Source organism: Cariama cristata, unplaced genomic scaffold (assembly GCF_000690535.1).
Source record: "Cariama cristata isolate BGI_N322 unplaced genomic scaffold, ASM69053v1 scaffold800, whole genome shotgun sequence".
Lineage (NCBI taxonomy): Eukaryota > Metazoa > Chordata > Aves > Cariamiformes > Cariamidae > Cariama > Cariama cristata.
The window spans coordinates 19,606-39,233 of NW_009595047.1; the positions used below are offsets into that span (position 1 = coordinate 19,606).

General features: G+C 37.0%; 1 protein-coding gene across 1 annotated transcript in view; it reads left to right on the forward strand.

The window, feature by feature from the left end:
- The window catches only part of LOC104161663 (type II inositol 3,4-bisphosphate 4-phosphatase-like), a gene marked incomplete at its 5' end in the record, with an annotated part of 72,239 nt that overhangs the window by 12,151 nt on the left and 40,460 nt on the right, over window positions 1–19,628 (forward strand). The window contains 5 exons of the mRNA XM_009700175.1: window positions 5–90; window positions 10,860–11,032; window positions 12,043–12,166; window positions 13,213–13,330; window positions 17,783–17,923. Coding sequence (XP_009698477.1) covers window positions 5–90; window positions 10,860–11,032; window positions 12,043–12,166; window positions 13,213–13,330; window positions 17,783–17,923 — 642 coding nt within the window. The remainder of the gene's footprint in view (window positions 1–4; window positions 91–10,859; window positions 11,033–12,042; window positions 12,167–13,212; window positions 13,331–17,782; window positions 17,924–19,628) is intronic.

Genomic DNA, 19,628 nt, shown 5'->3' on the forward strand with positions numbered 1-19,628 from the left:
ACAGACTGCTTGAAAAAGATGACATCAGCAACATTAAAGAGGGTGAAAATGACCCTTCAGCAGCAGATTGCAAGGTGTTGCATACAGGTGGTAAGCAACTTTTATTTTTCTTTTAAATCAATGACTAGGTTAAATAAAAATTGAAAAAGTCACATAAAAATTATATAGAGAAGAGTCAACAGTATCTTTGAGAGTGCTGATAGCAAGTTTGTGCATAGTTGTAGGCTTGAATGATGGAAGGCTATTTATCAAATTACAGCTCTATTGTGTGCTCAAACTGCTTGTGTGCTCAATTTTTTGTGCTACAATGAAAACCTTTTGGAACCACAGTGTTTTCCTTTGAAGGCTGATATAGCTTAATTTATTTCAGATTTTACTTGAATATACCATTTTGAGAAAAAAAAAGAATTGTGTATCTTACCCCATAGGAAATTTGTAAGGAAAGGTGAACATTCTGTTTCAGCGTCGTTCTCGTGTAAACTCTTCCACTTTTCTGAAGTGATATACTGATTTTTGTTTTCTGATTTGCTAAAATTCAATCATTCTCCTGTAAACCCTTCCACTTTTCTGAAGTGATATACGGATTTTTGTTTTCTGATTTGCTAAAATTCATTTTTTCCTGAATACAGTTGTCAATCTGTGTCAATACTGAAGGCTAAGTAGAGTGATTCCATGAGGCGATGTGAAGAAAACTTTGTCCGAAGCAGCTCCTTGTCACCAAATCTTCTGATCTTCTCCTATGGCTGCATTCCTTGTTGCTTTCTCTAAGCATAGATTAGACTGCTTCATAGAGACTTTCTGATGTGCAAGTGTGTTGCAACAAATGAAACAGCTCCTTAGTCATAACGGTGATAGTCCAAATAGAAGGAAATCAGAACCAACCCTTGTGCCACTCTTCAGTTAAACAAACAAACAAAACCCACAAAACAACCAAAACTCCACAGTCACTTTATTTTATGGACCTTTGTATAATTTTGGCACTTTTCTGGTGTATTTTATTCTACATTTTCCTTTACATGTTCTTCCCCCTCCTTCTCAAATTTTAATGATGTAATTTTATATGAAGGGTTTTTAAGTTATTAGAACTCATTTTTAATTTCTTTCTTACATAACAAGAATTAAAACTATTGTTTCAGCTGTATATCATTTGTGCAGTACTGGTGAGTTTCATGCAACGGATTTTGATTGTAGTATTGATTTTTAATGCAGCTACATCATCAGCGTTTTTACCAGTATGAGAGAGGTACTGGCATCCTGGAATCCTTGTTTTCAGTGCCAGCTGTGTTGGACTTGTTTTTATATGAATAGTCCAGAGACCAGAGTATTTCTTATCTGTTTGTTTGAGTTTCTGTCTACCAGGCAAGGATCTCTCTAATGTTAGAGAGATAGATAATATCATCTTTTTTCTCTACTGAAGGCTTGCAGGTTCAAAGTATCAGCACAGTTAGCTTTCTACATTTTTCAGACCTTTTTCAGATAAGAAGGTACAAATATTCAAATGAGGTAGGTGTAGTTGTCAACTTGAAAGAATCTTTAGAAAGTGAACCCAAGCATACCGATTTTGATTCAAAGAACAAAATTGAATATTTATTCTTGTGTTTAACTCCTTTCTCTTCCCCCTGGTGCTGACAAATTTTTCTGCTATTGTTAGCAGAAATCCAGTATGTCTTATTAGAAATGTTTTGCAGGTACAGGAGTAGTACACTTTCACTCAAACTTCCCCCGGGTTACTGCAGTGCATTTGTTGTGTGTATACATAGACATGCATGTCCTGGTTTTTATCGGTGTTCCATAACTATGGAACAAAACTTCAGATTTCCCCCTCCCTCCCCAGCCTGAAAAAAGTCATGATTTAGGATAATTCTTTTTAGATGCTTTCTGACATTGTTAGCAGCATGAATGTTTACAGAATTTCCTTCATTCTCTTCAACTCCCTGAATACGTCCTCTGTTATTCTGTATAAGCCATGGAACGTATTTAACCTGTCCATTTGAGTCTTTCATTGCAGTTATAAAAAAGTGTGCTCTTATCTTTGATTCAGGCTCACACCCTACACAGGCAAATGCAATATTGATTAGAGCTTTTAGATCACAAAGCCAAAAACACTTAAAAGGAAGTAACTTTTAAGAACTGTAATAAGCAATCATCAAATGGAATGAAAGGTACCTCTTGCTAAGCAATAATCATAATTGTAATGGTTAGAAGATTATAGATATGTTTCAGTCAGCTGAGGAGTTGTCTTCTGTGCTGTCAGTCCAAGGACACAAAATATCAAGATGTTATGGCACTGAAATAAATTCTTCTCTTTTTCCTTCATTTCAGGGCCTTCCCTATTTCTCTTGAATCAGTACAAGTGCCCTTCTTTGAGAGCAGAGTCAGTGCTTGTTGAGTTGTGCTGAGTGTTCGGCAACACCCCCATTGCTTGGAAACTGCGGGAGATTTGTGAGGCAGATCGCTTTGTTTTCACGTTCTACTTTTTGAGGAAGACATCATTTCCTAATGATGTTTTCATGAGAGCGTCTTGCAGTGCCTTTGACAACTTATAGGACTTTCAAGGTCATGTAGAAATGGAGACGTTTTAAAATTGTTTTCTTTTATAGGACTAACTTAAAAGACGGAGCTTTCTGAAGAACCATCCAGGTGTGTTGCCCAAGTTGGTTGCCTTGATGGTTTTCAAAACCATTGCCTTTGGGACCAGAATTTTTCATGCTTGACTTCTCTATGAGAGTGTGGTTTTATATGTCTGTTTTTCTCTGCATCTCCCCCTACAAAGTTTGACATGAAGCCCTGAGGATGCACCATGAAGCACCTCCATAGAGGCTGAGATTCTAAGTTTAGGGTTATGAATTCTGCCTTAGTTCTACTCTATTTTATATTTACAGCCTGGTTATATGGGTTCATAACTTTTTCCTAGATATAAAATCATGCTGTGTTTATGCCCATAGATACATTTCTGAAACTACAGAATTTTGTGCTACGTACCAACATTACATATGTGAAAAGCTTGCCATATCTTGTGATCATGTATTATACCATAATTTGAGCATAATGTATTTCATTAACACTGCAAATGTATGGGCACAGAGAGATCTTTGAGTCTGAAACTGCTTCAGTGCTGGAGTGGATCCTACGAAAAGTTGTGTTGCTGTTTGTAAGAAAAATGGGGAGTATCCAGCATTTTGACCAAAACACTGAAAAGTATGCCTGAAAGTATGGGATGAAATGTTTGCTTATATTAGTGAACCTGACTGTTTTAATACAAATTTTTTTCCTAGCATATAACAATAAAAAAAGATGTCAAAGAATGCACACATGTTCATTTTGGATGACAGAAAATGTTATGACAATAATTTGATGCAATAGCATATTCCTATAACTATAGACATTGTCATAATATATATTTAGATCTTCCTAAGATAGGTTTATATTTGCAGTCTCAGTGTGGACATCATGTCATCTTATTCTTTTTTTCCCAACCTGCTTATATTTATTGTATGGGGTCTGTAATCATAAATATTGGTGGCACTTTTTTCTTGTACTTACTTTTCAACATGAATTATACCTTCCTTAGCCTAACTTTCATGCAGTCTGGCCTTTGAGTGTATTCTTAAGATTGAATTAGAGTTATCAGTTTCCAAGGTAACATGCTATGGTTTCATCAGTTGCAGGATTACGATTTCTCTGCAGGATAAATTGGGAAGAGTAGACGGATTTTAGAGGACAGAGGGTTTTCTTTTTGTTCTTTTAACTCTAGGCCAGTTTGCCTTGGAGAACTACTTGACAGCATTAAACGCTTTTTATTTTTGCCTTTTCATTTTCCATGGAAGCCAGAATGTGAAAGCCTGTCCTGCAGCATTAGAGGTGCCAGTGAAACACAGTAGTTTGCTCTTACGCTTACACAGCCCCTGACAGCTCTCCATGTTTAGCCGTGCTGCTAAAAGAGGCTGTTGTTTCCATCTGCTCCTTTTACCACACCATCAGAACTATCTCCCAGCCATTCCTCCGCTGGCTCTGTGTGAGTACTCCCTAATTTGCTACATACAAAATCCACCACATTATCTCAAACAATTTAAGCTGGCAGTGTGATTGCACCTGGATTTTGCCTGAAGTGAATTAAGGAATCGGAAACTATGCTGCTGGGCGGATGAACTGGCCGATGGTAACCTTCAGCATAGGTAGCAAAAAGCACCTTGGGAATGGTGCCATATTTCCTAGCTGGAATGAAGGAAAATAGTTGTTCATAGCCACATTGCTGCAGGCATCTGTGGGTTAATTTTTGTTGAATAATCTGATACCTGATGGGGACTCTCCAAGTCTAGATTAAACCTTTCTGTCTTTCAGGGCCCTAGGGATGGGCACTGCCTCCATTCAGTGCATCCCTCCCAATGCAATGCTGGTAGAAATGTGAAATAAAACTGTTCTGGTTTTGTTAGCGTCTTCAGAAGAAGAGCTTTTACTGTAAGTTATCATTTAGTCAGGAAGATGAAAAATTCTCCCTCAGTCTGTGTTCACTTGAGTAGCAGATGTTATTTATTTTGAGGAAACAAAAACACTTCTGAAAAACTTTCTCTTCCCTTCCTTTTCCTCACATTTTTCTTTCCTGTTCTCTTAAACTTGTCTTTGCATCAACTCTGTTTCTGCACTTTTTTTTCTTTTCCCTCTCACTTTTGTGTCATCTTTCTCTTTTTGATAGGGCCCTTAACTGGGCTATATGTAGCCCAGCATATAAGACAACCCCTTCAGCAGTACTTTCTCTAAGTAGTTCAGCTGTTGATGGAAGCTTAAAAACGTGTAAGGGAAAGGAAGACTCTTGAACAGAATCAACAAACTATTTCTTAAACAGGACATCAGAATATTTAGTTGTGCAACACTCCTAGAGCAAGTTTTATCCATTACTCCTGTGTTTTGAGTATATTACATTTCCTTAGCTTTATGTCCATTATTACCATCACCTTCTTTTTCTGTTTTCATTGTGACTAAAGCTGCTGAGACACTTGTATATATATGATTGGATGGTTTCCATTTTCACTATTAATCCCTGTGACAGTATAGAAAATCTCAGATGATTACAAAGGAATAATAAATCCCCAAGATTTCTAAATTGTTCTTCTGGACACTCAAACTGCGCAAAGTAGACTGCCATTATATTAACTGCAGAAATACCAGGAAGACTTATGCAAGTTTTTGGTGTTCCTGTGAGAAATGCTACAGAATTATGGGCATAAAACTTCATCCTTTCTCAAAGAGCTTAGCCCTTGTACTAGAGTTAACCTGAGCTCTAAGAGCCGAGTGGCAAGATGAAGAAGTAGGAAACTGACCTTTTATGGTGCAAAGTTGAATAAACGAACTCTACTAAGTTAGGTTTTAAACCTCCCTTAAAAAAAAAAAAATAAATCAGAAGAATATTCCTGTCCTAGGTGACTCAATTCAGACTCTATGGGTTAATTATTTCATGCTGTTTGCACTTTCTGATTTTCAGGAGTTTACTACTGGTTTGTGTTGGTTGGTTTGTTTTAACTTGCCTTTTTCCTTAAGACAGAGTTTGTTCAGTTCAGTTTGTGATATCAAGACAAAAAATAGTTTGTGATATCAAGACAACTCCTTTACATTGTTTGACCTCTATTATTTTAGTCCTATCATGGATTATTTATAAGTTGAGATAGTAAGAGAATAAGTGATTAGCTACAGTGGAAAGTTAAGTTGTGGGTAGCTGCTGTTACATTCATTACCATATGTCTGTAGGGGCCCTCTATTCCTTTAAGAGTACGATGTTATGCTTTCTTCTGCTTTTAAGTCCATGTTTAGTTTTTGACTTTTTACCGGTTAAATTTTGAAGTGACTCGAAGCCATCAAAGATTTCTGCTGATTTTTAGGTGGTGCAGACAGCAGTGACAGAATTGGCTTTTTTTTTCTCTGTTGCCAGGGCAAAAGGAGATAGGGGTGCAATTCCAAAGCCTTAGAGCCTTCCCTGGTTGATTATCAGCACATTTAATAAGCACTTCAATGGCCTGACTTTGAGAAAGAGCAGGAGCTTGCTTTTCTGCCAAACTTTATCAAATTAAACATGCAGTTTGACATGCTGCAACTTGAATATTAGCATGTAGAAATGACTAGTTGGGTGTTAACAGGTCATTTGCCGGTGCAGCTGTGTTGATTAAGAGAACTTGGGACTGAAGGGCGTTTTCCAGCAACCAAAAGGCAAATCCTGTCATAAACTGAACTTCCACAACTCTGTTAGCAGTGGAGGTGGAGTATTTACTCAGTGCTTTGCTGCACATTCTCTTTTGTTTTAATCTTACACTAACTGCATAGTGGTGGTACTACTTCTTTTAATTTCATCCTTCCATTTTCCATTTTAACATGTTTGGCTTTTATGCCTTGTTTTAGTTTCCTTTCCAACGGCTGACTAGCACAATTTTTGAATCGAGTTTCCTTGCTTCATCGGTAGGTTTTGACTCTTTTGTTTGGATGCTAGAGATTCCAAACAAGACAGGCTGCCCTCGTCATTTTAGCCACCTGACTGTCACCCTGTAGTCTCCTTGTTGCTTTTGTTCTTGCTCCTAATGTCTTTTTTGAGGTGTTTACTCAATCAGTTAATTCTTCAGTCTTTTTCAAAGGATTCTCCACTGTGTTGAGGATGCAAATCTTGCAATTTTAACTTAAAAGAAATTTGACACCTGAAAGTTCAACAATGTGCCTAAGTCCTTGAATGTGTCAAACACAAAAGTAATAATTTGTAGCATTTCCTTCCCTAAGTGATTCTACAAAGCAATCATCAGTCTGTGTAGGAGTAGAGGTCCTGAGCCATGGTTGGCCCCCTGCGTCTTCTTTACAGCAACAACTGACTCGGAGCTGCCTGCCAGTTTTCTCAGGGCATCTTGCATCTCTCTCCAAACTCTTTCAGATGTGTAAGCAGTAGCTCGTAACCAAGCGGTATCCTCACATAACAACAACGATATGGTAAGTTAGATCAGGATAATCTACACCTGTATTTAGACCAGGATTTTAAAGCTCCCTTTACAAATAGTATCTCCTTATGAATTTTATTAATATTCCATGTTTATCCCTTGCATACGAGACAATTTTATTTTCCAAATTCTACTGAGTTTACTTGGAAGTTCAAAATACAAGGGTGTTTTTTTGTTTCATAAACTTCAGTTTTACAGTGCTCTCAGTTTCAAGGAGCAACTTAAAAGCTGCAGTATTTGCTGTAAGTACCTGCTTCTGATGGATATTTGGAGCTTTCTGAATTGTTAATTGATATTTTCTTGCTGGAGTATTTGCAACCGGATAATCCAGCATAACAAGTGACATATGGCAATTTTAACAGACCAAAGATTGAGCAGCTATATAGATTGTCTTTTTTTCCTAGAGTTGTCTTTTCTGAGACCTCAGTCTGTAATACGCCTCTCATTTTGGTTGTAAGACACTGAACTTGCTTTAAAATAAAAGGATAAACGTGAGAATATTCTAGTCCATTCACAAATATTCTGTTTTTAAGAAACAATGTAATCCCTCTCTTAGATTTGTGAACTAGCTCCACCTTCTGGGGATCGGACATCCTTGGGAATTGTTAACAAGAATTTTCAGTGTGAGCAAGGAGTAGGTGATTGTTACGGGTAACTTAATCACATGAGGGTATAGTTTTGTCTTCTTTCCTTTTGGCAAGTACAATTCCATTTATATTCTATAATAAAATAATTTATCTTTCCTCAGTCATTAGGGTAAGGTTTCCTACAAACTTACAATTTTTATTGTTCTCCACAAAGCAAAATATGTATGTAAGTAAAGCTCTGTATTCGTTAGGACATGAAATACTCAGTAAGATTTATTTTTAATATATTTAGCATGGACATCCTTTAATGAAAAAATGACCTTGAGAATTTCAAACCTTTTAATTCCTTCTTAATGCAAATATTACTGACAAAAATTACTTTTGTTAGTAAGTTAGTATTCGAAACACGTAGTCTCCCCAAAAAAATCCTTGTGAGAAAATGGTCTGGAAGCTACTACAAGTTATGTGCAAAATAATTTGGAAAATCATAATAGAAGGTAGTTATCAGTTGTTTACTGCCAACCTGGAAGGCTGCATGAAGTAGAATCTCCTTAAAAATTTATTCTGGGTCCAGTATTATTCAATATTTTCATTACTGACTTGGCTTATGAAATATGGATGATGCTTATAAAATTTGCAGATGCTTAAAGCTGGGAGAGGCTTTAAGCACCACGGGGGCAGGATTAGAATGGATCTTGATGAAATGGAGCACTGAAATATTAGGATGCAGTTCAGTAAGGACAAGTAGAAAGTTATGTTCCTAAAGAAGCAGGAATACACAGCGCAGATTGACTGGTTAAGTGGCAGTTCAGCAGAAACAGATGTAAGTGTTATGTGACTTGTGGCCAGTACGTGACCCCCTCTTTTAAGAAAAAGAGTGTCAGTAAAGCTCTTTAGCCCTATTCACACAACCTGACATAGTAATAGCAGGTTCACAGTTCTAGAAATTCAGCTTTTTCTCTCTTGCCCTGGCTGTCAGTGTACTTGCAAGATCCTTGGCTGTGCCTGTATCCAGCTCTGCTTTCCCATGAAAGTGGAGCAGATGTCTATGAGCTGTATCTTCAGGCCTCCTTTAAAGTGGCTAGGTATGATCTTTTTCATTATTTGCTCAGGTTGGAAGCAGACAACAAATTCTATTCTTATCACATACAGCCTTGTTCATTCGTTTAGTATGCATTACACCTTTTGATCTTATTCTGCCGCAGTTGCTTTCCTTGGCATTTATTTATTGATTAATTTAATAAATTAATATAATTTAAGACTTGAAAGGAGAGTTTAGATTGTCTGGTCTGTCTAGTCTGACTTCCAGTATGTTACACCTTGTTGTCTACCTTATTTCTAAATTTGACTCTGCCTCCGGCTTTTGGTTGGTCTTTTGCTTTTATTCCCTAGAATAAATATCTCCATTAGTACTTGTTATTTTCCCCTCATGAAGAGGGGAAATCAAGTTGCTGCTCAACCTTTTTCGTAGGCTTAAGGAGATTAAACTCTAAATCTTGATAGCTCTCCTCTGCAAGCTTTCCATTTTTTTCAGCAGTCTCTTTAAAACGTGTACAGCAGACCTTGGCACGCTGTGCATCAGTACCCTCTGAAGTCAATGGCATGTATAAAATCACCTCTTTTTGCCGGAGTGTGAAACTGGGGATGGCTTATGTTCTGTTTTGTTCACGATGGCTCTAACTTCATAACTGCTGTTTTCCAGGGAATGGTTCTTCAGTCTGTATTACTCTCACTTAAATATGTATGACTGTGTTAAAACAGACGTCGTCTGACCACAAAGACAGTATTTGCAAAGGAACCCAAGTTGTTCTCTGTGGTTGCTCTGTTCTTGTTCCTATTTCCTCTTTCCTATGCCTTATTATTTTGCAGTTTCTCCTGGCTTTCAAAGTTCTCTCCAGTCTTCTTGGCTACAGTTTTATTCATTTACATGTTTTTCTGGAGCATAGCCAAATTGACTTTGCAACAGGCAGCTATGTCTTCCTGCCTAAAGAACTTCTTCAGTACTAATGAGTCTTTCGTTGGCCTGACTCAGAATGTTACCTGAAACAACATGCTGTTATCTTCCACTTAATTACAGTTTAAATGGAACAGATTTTAATTATCATTGATTCTTAATTATGCTAATCTACAGAAAATATGAGTCTGTGATGGACTGTATTAAGTCAGTTACAGTCCAAATTTTTATATAGATTCTTCTGGGATGTTGATTTCTTTTTCATTTTCAACTCTAACAATGAAACTGAGATGCAGATTCTGAAGGAGAGTGCCTTTTTAGTATTATTATCTGCTCAACTTAGAGGGGTAGGCAAAACCGTATGTAACTACAATGCAGATCTAATTTTGTTAAATCCTGAAAAATTCAGGAACAACTTGGGTAACTAGGCAAGTTTGAGTAAGCTGTTCTGATTTTCCTCCATTCCTAGTTATCACTCTGTTTCATTTGTAATGTATTAAGGAATCCCATTTTTCAAGCATTTCACTAGCTTGTTTTTTCTGATGTTCCTAGCATATATTTTAACAGAGCAAAACATATTATAACTTAGTTTTAAATCTCTCTTCTTGAAGATAATAAAAAAATAATGAGTTCAATATCTCTAAATATTTAACGAGAGCAATATAGAGAGAAGCTAAAAAGAAAAAGGAATGTGACCAAAAGGTTAGTATTTTTCCAGCCTATACGTTAAATAGATAATATCCTTCCAGGTATCTGTTTGTTCTTCTGTTTTGCCTTCCAGCACCCACTTTTTCTTACATATAGGCTTTTCACCTTTTTTTTTACGTTAAACAGATAATATCCTTCCAGGTATGTTTGTTCTTCTGTTTTGCCTTCCAGCACCCACTTTTTCTTACATATAGGCTTTTCACCTTTTTTTTTTTTCTTTTTTTTGATGGTACTTCATTTGTTTACATAGCAAGTTGTCAGTGCTGGAAAGAACAGGAAATCTTCATCTCCGCTGTGTTCATCTTGTCGTGAATGAGTTTTCACATGTTATCATTGTATGCTCTGTTTATGACGCTTCACTGCAAGTTTTACAGAGAAGTTAAGACTGTTAAAAAAGTCATTGTTTCAAGATGGATTGGATTCAGGCCAAGGATTTAGCCCCAGTCTCAGTGGTAAGCTGGAGTCCTACCTCTAAGCATATTCTCCGGTGGTGGTTGCTGTACCACAATGGTTAGCATAGAGCTGCAGGGCCGTTTTAAAGTGTAGGATGATCTATGCAGCCACTGCAGCCCTCTTTCCATTCTGAAAAGGATTTTCACTGCAAGTTTTCCATTTTGGAATGGATGATCTGTCTTGTTCTAGGTGACTGGTATGAACAGCTTTATCCCCTGGTGATTACGCTGAAGGACTGCATGGGAGAGGTGGTGACCAGGGCGAAGCAATCGATGGCGTTTGTTCTGCTCCAGGAACTTGCCTGTGGTTTGCCACAATGTTTGATGCTGACCCTAAGAAGAGACATCGTCTTTAGTCAAGCAGTAGGTTGTCTTGTGTCACTTATCTCTTACTGTTGCTATAATTATCATGCTATTCGTGCCAGTGTTTGTGTTTATCTTTGTGTTTTTTGTTTTCCTTTTTCCAATTTAACACAACTTTTTCATATATTTTCCATTACATCCACTTAAATATTTTATAAATAGTAAATGGAAATCCATAGCAACTGCATCACTGAGTCAGAGAAGTAGGTCTGCAGTGGACTAGAAAAGGTTACCTAATCTCCCTTTTGCACAAAGAAGGATCCATAAGACCATTTTTAGTCTTCCTAGATTATATGCCAGTATCCTCACCTAGAGGTGAAGTTCTCAAGTCTACCCTTGAATATTCCTTGCTGCCATTCAAGCTAGGTTTGGATTTTTTTTCTCCTGGTCACCTTGGAAATGAAGAGCAGATTACTTGTTTTCAGTTTGTAGCAGTATTTTATGCGTTTGAAGACTATTAGCGTGTCTCTTCTCAGACTTGTCTTCTCCTGGTAAATAATTGAAGTTCTTTTGTTCTTCTCCTGTAGATCATGTTTTCCAAATAGATTTTTGTCCAAATGATTTGTCTAACTTCTCCCTTAAGTTATACGTTTTTCCTAATATAATTAAGGAGTTAGGGTGCAACTGCCAAGGAGATTCAGTTGCATTAGGTGCCTAACTGCTTTCAAATCCATCATAATTCACAGCTTTATGTGCTTGTAGCCTGCCAACGGAGGTTCAAGTCTCGCTTACATCAGCATAAATAACACACAACCCCACAAAATAAATGAAGCTTATCTAATGTAAAATAAGAGAATATTCCACTGCTTTTTACACCAAGAAATGCCTCAATAATGTGTTAATATGAAATTATGTATGTAGTAAACAGAAATTCACTAAACAGAAATATCCATGCTGTTTTCTCAAACATCTAAATATTACTTCTGTTGTGTATAATGATAGCAAGCCTCTTTTTAACTATGTTATAACAGTACATCTGTTAATTTCACATTTTTTCATTGTCTTTGTAGCTTGCTGGATTGGTCTGTGGGTTTATAATCAAATTACACACAAGTTTACATGATCAAGGATTTTTACAACAGCTTCATACTGTTGGATTACTTGTGCAATATGAAGGACTCCTTAGTACGTATAGTAAGTATTGTTCTTGGACAAAGTTCCTTATGCATCCAGACCAGAAGTTTACCCAGGAGGTTCTTATTTTAACCTCTCTTCTGCTTCTAGTAATTTGGCTTATTGAATCAACAAATATTATCCTTAGGAGACAGTAAGGTTCCATATAATTGCACAGTTGAAGTCATTGATACTATGTTGCCAATTCTGCTTCAAAAATTACTCATTTATTTTATTCTCAATTCCTTTGAGAACACTATTTGCTAATTATTCCACACAGAGTGCTGAAATACATTGTCTTAAATACAGGAGACTCCTTCCTCAGTGCAGCTAGTGGAACTTTTAATAACAGTATCTCCATTTGAGTAGGCATCTGGCCTGGCCTAAAATAGCAGGTTTATAAAGCGAACCCAAACAGCAGATTTAAAGTTACTGACTCTATCGACCTCTGCCCTGACCACGCCAGTATTGGTGATGTGAAGATAGCTTGAAAACTGTTTAATTCCTAGCTTGTTACAGATGCCATCATTTGATAGGTATTAAAAAAGACACTTGGAGGGAGAAACTCCCGTATGTTTCAAAATGCTTTGAGCTACATATATTAGAATCCTTCCCCAAATTAGAGATTTTGCTCAAAGTAGAGGGATTTAGTATTTGTGCAGCTCTTTAAAGCACAAGCAATTGCAGATCCTTGCTTGGAGATTGCTGTCAGGCTCCCTTTTGCGTGATACTCATTGTTATTCTCAAAACCTTTGTCCTCCATCAGCAGGACAGTCTTTAAAAACACTTTCTGAATAGACAAAAATGGCTTTTCTAAGGTTATTCTATGCGCATATAGAGCAGACTGATTTTTCAGAGGTGCTTAATACTCATCATTTAGGCCACAGAGAATTGTCAGCAGTTCTAAAAATCAGTCTGCTTTTATGTAGGTTACTTTAATGTGGATTTAGAGCTGTGATTTTCAGATGCACAAGCTGGAAACTATAATCCCCATATTGCTTTACAGTAACCTATTCAGTGACTGATCTGTCTACTCTGTTAATAACCTCTGTAATCTTTCCGTATAGGTGAAGAAGCAGGGATGCTAGAAGACATGGCTGTGGGAATTTCAGATTTGCAGAAAGTGATGTTTAAAGTCATTGAAGCCAAATCAGAAGATTTTTTGCCTATTATAACTGGAAGGCGGTAAGAACTTTGTTTCCTGGAGGCCATGGCATGTAGTTTTAATCTGTAGCACATAAAAACCCGGATACTGGTTTTCTTGTTGCTGAATTCTGTTCTATGGGAAGTGCAGTAGTTTTACTTTTCATGAGGTAAATGGAGATGTAATGAGGTAGTAGGGATTTGTAAAGCTAGTAGTAATAGGAACTCTGGGTTACTTTCCTGATGAAAATCTAAAAGTTCCAATTATTAATACCAATTAATCAAAACAGTGTCTGGGTTGTGCAGAGTTTCTGTTGCATTGTTGATATATCGATACTAAATCAAAGAGAAGTGACAAGGTCAATATTTACAAAAGTGGCCTCTAACTGAAGAAACCTTGTTTTTGAGGTGTCCAGAACTTATATTTCAATGTGACAAATGAAATTGCATTTCTAAGAGTTAGGCCTTGATTGTTTTAAGATGGAAACTGAAAAACTCGGATGCCAAAACTTAGTGGTCACTTTTGAAAAATGAAGCCTATCTAGTTGCTGAAGATCACATAGGACATATGCAACCTCAGAAATCCTTGAATAAAGCCACTAATGCATTATGCATCTCACATAAGCACTGCTGAATACAAGGACATAAACTGGAAATAATTAATTGTGGCTATAAAAGGGTTAACAAGATTGTTACACAGGAGGAATGGGTTTTTCATCTTCTTTATTATTCTAGTCTAAAGCTCCAAATGTTTTTACTTTTGCAGAAATCACTTCCTTAATAGTATCGTTATTCTTAAGATGACTGTAAATTAAATTCAGCTAAAAGCAGCAACTTTTAGAAGAAATATGTTTCCTCTGAAGGGGGCTTTCACTACTGATTTACTTAATTATTCTGGATGATTCACTATCATCCTATGGGCTTTCCAAGAAATGATTGAAATAAATAGCAGGAAGGCCAGATTATGATAGGCAACACAGTGGGAATAATTAAGAATAATTATGATGTGTAGATAAAACAAAGAAATACATCCTTTGTAAATCACAGCAGTCAAAAATCTTAAAAAAATGCGGCAGCTGCATTTACTGACTTGCTGCCATTACTGCGATACACTGAAGTGTCACACTAGGAGGTCCTCGCTTGAAAGAGATTCGAGCTTTAGGCTGCCTCAGGCATTCTGGATTGATGGAGTAGTCAGTCTTTAGGAAGAAGAGTTACTGCCTGTGATTGCTGTACTGTACTTACTGGCAGGTATTCACTCCATGGAACTGGTATCAGGAAAAAAAAATAAAAAAAAATCTTTAAGGCTTATGTGGAGGAGCACCATTCCTGTTAGACCAGTGATGGGACAGCTCCTATCAGACAGCATTGGAAGTCAACCATAAAAAAGAGAAGACAGTAGAAAACCTAGTTATTTTCTAATTAATGTTTAAGAACCCACAATTTTTAGATCATTTGGGTTGTTATACGGGGTGGCTCAATAAAATGAGACTAAAAGACTGAAGAAATGCAAGACAGAAAATTAAGCTACAAATTCTTATCCTGCAGTGTCAGAGTATTCACTTGTAATTGTTTTTTTAGGGAAATGCTTAAGACTGAGATTCCATGTACGCAAACAAATCAGTCCAAAGAGCGTGGCATTGACTAGCAGTGCGCTGACCTGCTGATGTGGGTGGCTGGTGAAGTGAAGTTCTGTTCAGGCACTCAAGTTCTTTTAATATAGGCAAAACTATTTAACACTTACTTTTATAAAATTCTTTGACAGAATGTATTTGATCGTGCACATGAACTTGGAGGCATCACAGGTTTTGATACCATGTTTTCAACAAAGCCCACGATCGGACTAGCACTTACAGCCACATTGAAGTGATCTAAAAAGTTGTCACTAGGGCTGAAAGAGCTGGGTAAAGCACCACCCAGCTGTGTTTGCTATCTTCATATGTGATGATAACAAAAATTAGAGAATAAGGCAAATAAAGTCAAAGGGATATTCTTAAGCAGTCCTGTTTTAACAAAATCATATACATTTAAATATTTAATCCCTAAATTTATACAATTCGTTCTGAAGGAGATGATGATTTATTATTTACTCTCTTAAACATACTGGATCTCTCCACCCTGTTTTCCTGAGAGATCATTAAATGTTAAAAATTATGGACTGATTTTTCCTTCTCATTGGAAAATGTAGTAGCTCTTTTATCCATCTCATGCCAAAATCACCTAGTATCTGAGTCTAGCCATAAAAGAGAGAAGCTGCATGGTGATAAAATTTACTGCTGCATTAGTTTCTTGTTTAAGTAGAAGCATAGGACCTGTAAGATTTTGGGTAAATTAATGTCAAACAAGTCCTCCAGATTTCAGTACTTTGAATTATTTTTCTTTTTTTCCTCCCCCCCGCCACCTGACTTCAGTACCATTCCTGGATTTTCTAGACAGCTCCATGTCACAGCTTGGTAGCCTGTTCCTTGCATGATCAGAAGGGGGTTATTTTCACATTGCAATGGCTTACAGATTTTTAAAAGTTACCAAGGATTATCTCTGCCACTTCAAAAAATGTTATGAAAAAGAAAAAAAAAATGGACAAGGGGAAGCTCTCAAATGGTACTGATGTTAATTTATCATGCATTAAGGTCAGCATTTCTCAATGTTCTTTCGCACACTGAAAGATGTGTAGTGATTTTGGGAGTGTGAAACGTAGCGATGCAGTGATTTGGTGGCATTTTGTTTCAGTGGCGTATGCTCTTTGAATTAGACTAAACCAACATTTCTTCTTAACCACGTGAAAGCACTCCATGACATAAAAATGTCGTGGTAGCCCTTGACAGCAGCGAGGAGTGCTCACATGCAGGCTGCGAATGAATGCTGCTATGCAAAGATCATTTGAACCGAGTTCTTTGCTGTCATCCTCGCTAACTCTCTATTTCCTTCACGTGGGTGAATTAATTACACAAAACCACAAACCAAATAGACTTATCTGGGGAGCAGAACTATTTCTTTATTTTTCCCTCCACCTCTGAGATGTATCCTCCGTTCAAAACTGATAAGCCCCCTCAGTAGGGAGCATATGGTGTTTACTCCAAGATTACACACCAGTTCTAGCCCGTACCAAAGCATATGCTCTTGCCCTAGCTGAATGTAATTACATTTCAGTCACAAGTCTGTACTGGATCCACTTTATTTTGTTCTTGGTTATATGGGCAGGATAGAGGTTCAGACACAACCACTAGCTCTTCTAAGCTGAAGCTGTTTATCTAAACACCTCCTGTGAGATAGTGCCACTCATCCCTCTGGCTCGCCAAGGGTGTCAGAGCTACTGCAGAAACTACCCTTTTTCTTCAAGGTTTTCTGCCTTTTCTCCCCCAAATGCTACATGTGGGTAATTCAGATTGTATTTTAATTCTTTAGCAAGCTCATGATTGATTCGAAGAAGGGCCGGAGGGACTTCAAGATAGATTATTTTAATAGGTGCAATCAGTTCTCCATCTTAATTTTATATACAAAAGTTGTGCAACTTCCTAGGCCTGGTTTTTGTAGGTAGGACATAGACCCTTCTCCCCTCCTATTGCTGTAAGACTCTTCCTTCTTGGTAGCATACCAAATGTGCTCTGCAGAAGAGAAAATTTCTGTCTTCATTATCAGTTGGCCCTCTTTGAATTATAAAAATGCCAAATCCTGGAGACAAATGGATTTGTTTCTAGCCCATTCTTTTTTTATTAGACTGGTTGCTCTAATAATAGAAAGAAAGCAAATGAAAACGAAGTTAGCAGCATGCCATTGTTTCTGTTGTGGGGCCAGGCGCCAATCCTCAAAGACAGGTGAAATTCAGCTTGAGGGTTCCACATGAGCAGAATTTGGACTGGCAGCCAAAGCAACATGTTTTTCATAAAGTCAGACCAGACAGAAAAATAAAAACAGAACTGCTATATACCATATCCCTTCTCTTAAAATAGGATTCATGTTTGTGTAATGAGCCTTCAATTATTATCTTCACAGAGGCAATTTTGTTATTGGTGATGCTTTCTATCCCCAGGGAGAAAATCCAGCCACTGAAGAAAATGGGAATTTTTCTTTGGGTTTTTGTTAAAGATTTTTGCTCATATTGCATTTAGAGTGGATACAGGACCAAGTTGTGACTTCTGAAAGGAAGTTGGTTTTGTAACTCAGCAAGATGCATTTTAAGAGTTGAGGTGTTCTCACGGATATTTTGGTAGCAGAAGACTTTTTTACTGCTTTCATCTTTAGTCCTATTTTCTCTTCAGTAAAGAAGTCAGTATCAAGATCGTATAATTATATATACCTGCTTTTTTCCATATAACTTGGTTATGCTCTTAAAACAAGCAAACTGAATTGTCACATTTTATGGTTCAATACAACTAAGGGGAAAAGGGGGAAACTGATTTATAAGTCTACATGTTCTCCATAATTTAGGAAGGTTGTAATTTCAAGCAAAACAATCAATATTCCCATCCTTATTCTTCTTTTTATTTTTCCTAGTGAACATTACATTATAGAGGTCCAGCTTCCAGCAAAGATGTTTGAGTTGCTGCCACAAGAGATTAAAGAAGGAAAGCTACTTCGCATGTATCCAGTACTCTTTAATGTTGGAATCAATGAACAGCAAACACTTGCAGAGAGGTAAAAAAAAATTGTGCTTCATTTTCTGTCCAACTACACGGTGCTAGTACAGAATATCTCTCAGGATTAAAAATAAATCTTTTTTTTATTTGCTCTTGGACCATCTCATGTTGACTTGGTATGTATTTTAAAAATTATTAAAGGAAATAAGCAGAAGTTATGAAGCCATGCAAAATAAAGTCCAAGTGAAGATATGACCATATGCAGGACTTTATTTCACACAGTCAACTCCAAGTTTCCTTTGGATACAGAATGGATTTCTTATTTCACGGATGTAGAAGTTTGTATACAGTACTTTGGCCTTCTCAAACATGAGCTTGAAAATTTGAAACTCTTAATATCTTAAAGGTGGGGTTGAAGATGCTGGACAAGTCATAAGCTAGAGAGAGTCCGTTTTTGGCAGCTTTTCAGTTTGTTTTTTTCCAGGGTTGAGGAGTGGTAGTTAATAATAGGGAATGCGTTATTAATATTTTTATAGAAACATGAAGACTGATGTTCAAATTCTGATCTGTTAATATTACTCCTCTGAAGTATCTGTCTGTCATGTTAAATTACCAAGTTTGTGCAATGCTAAAACTGCAAGGTAGACGTCAATAAGACTGCTAATTTATTTTTTTTTTTTAACTGGTTTAATTAACAGAGCATCCAAGAGATACAATACATATCTTTAGATTGCATTCACTACAAACTGAAAAGCAAAAGCAGAGCTGGGGAAATAGAGGGAGAGAGTGAAAAAACATTAACCTGGGCAATAGGCAAGAAGTTAAGCACAACAGGAGTTTCGTGTCCTTGTCTTTCTAGACAGTAGAGTAAAAGCAGTCTTTTAAGGAAGACTTCTAAGGAATGCCATCAGGTAGCTCTGTGGATGTTTATGGGACAGCTTTTCAAGTTGTAAGTGGTGACGTGTGAGAAAGTTTAGGTAGAAAATTGAAATGGGAGACATACGCTGAATCAGAAGAGAGTAAAAACTGGCATTTTACTGGTGAAAGAACCGAGTAGTTCGTTAGAGAACTTGAAACTTTCTTGAAAATGGAAATAGCTTATTCTTGATGCCATAAATAAGGGAAGAGTGATGCTACGAGAGGAGTGATGTGACCGAAGTGATAGCCTACAAAACCAACAAAATCGGTCATGACAATTGTGGCTAGGACACATCCCGTTTTTTGAACATCAGAGAAAAGGAGTTATGCAGTAACCAAGAAGCAAGTTCGTGGGAGCTTACATGGGTGGGATAGGCAGGAAGGACTGTATGCTACACGTGCCCTGGAGAAAGATTTGACAAGATTTAGAAACAGCCTGGATATATGGGGACTTGTAGAGGAGCTGGTGTGAAAAGGTGTCTGGCTTGCAGGTGGAGTGGCAGAAGGAATGGTAGCATTGTTCACAGTGGTGACCTTACACTGTTTACAAAGCAAGCCATGAATGAAAAATTAGTATCTATATATCTATAAATATAGATATATATTAACGTCTATATCTATCAAGGAAATAAAATTGGATTATTCCATGCAGAAACGGCTTTTCTGCATGCACTTACAGTGTAAACATTAGACTTAATTCAAAATATTGATTAACTACTAAAGCTGCACATTTGTCTTTGAGATTGGAAACACTGCACACACTTTTTGGTAATTTTTTTTTTTTTTTGTGGGAAAATGAACATGAGAATAGAAATAAAGTTTTGTGATAAATTTCTGGAAAAAGT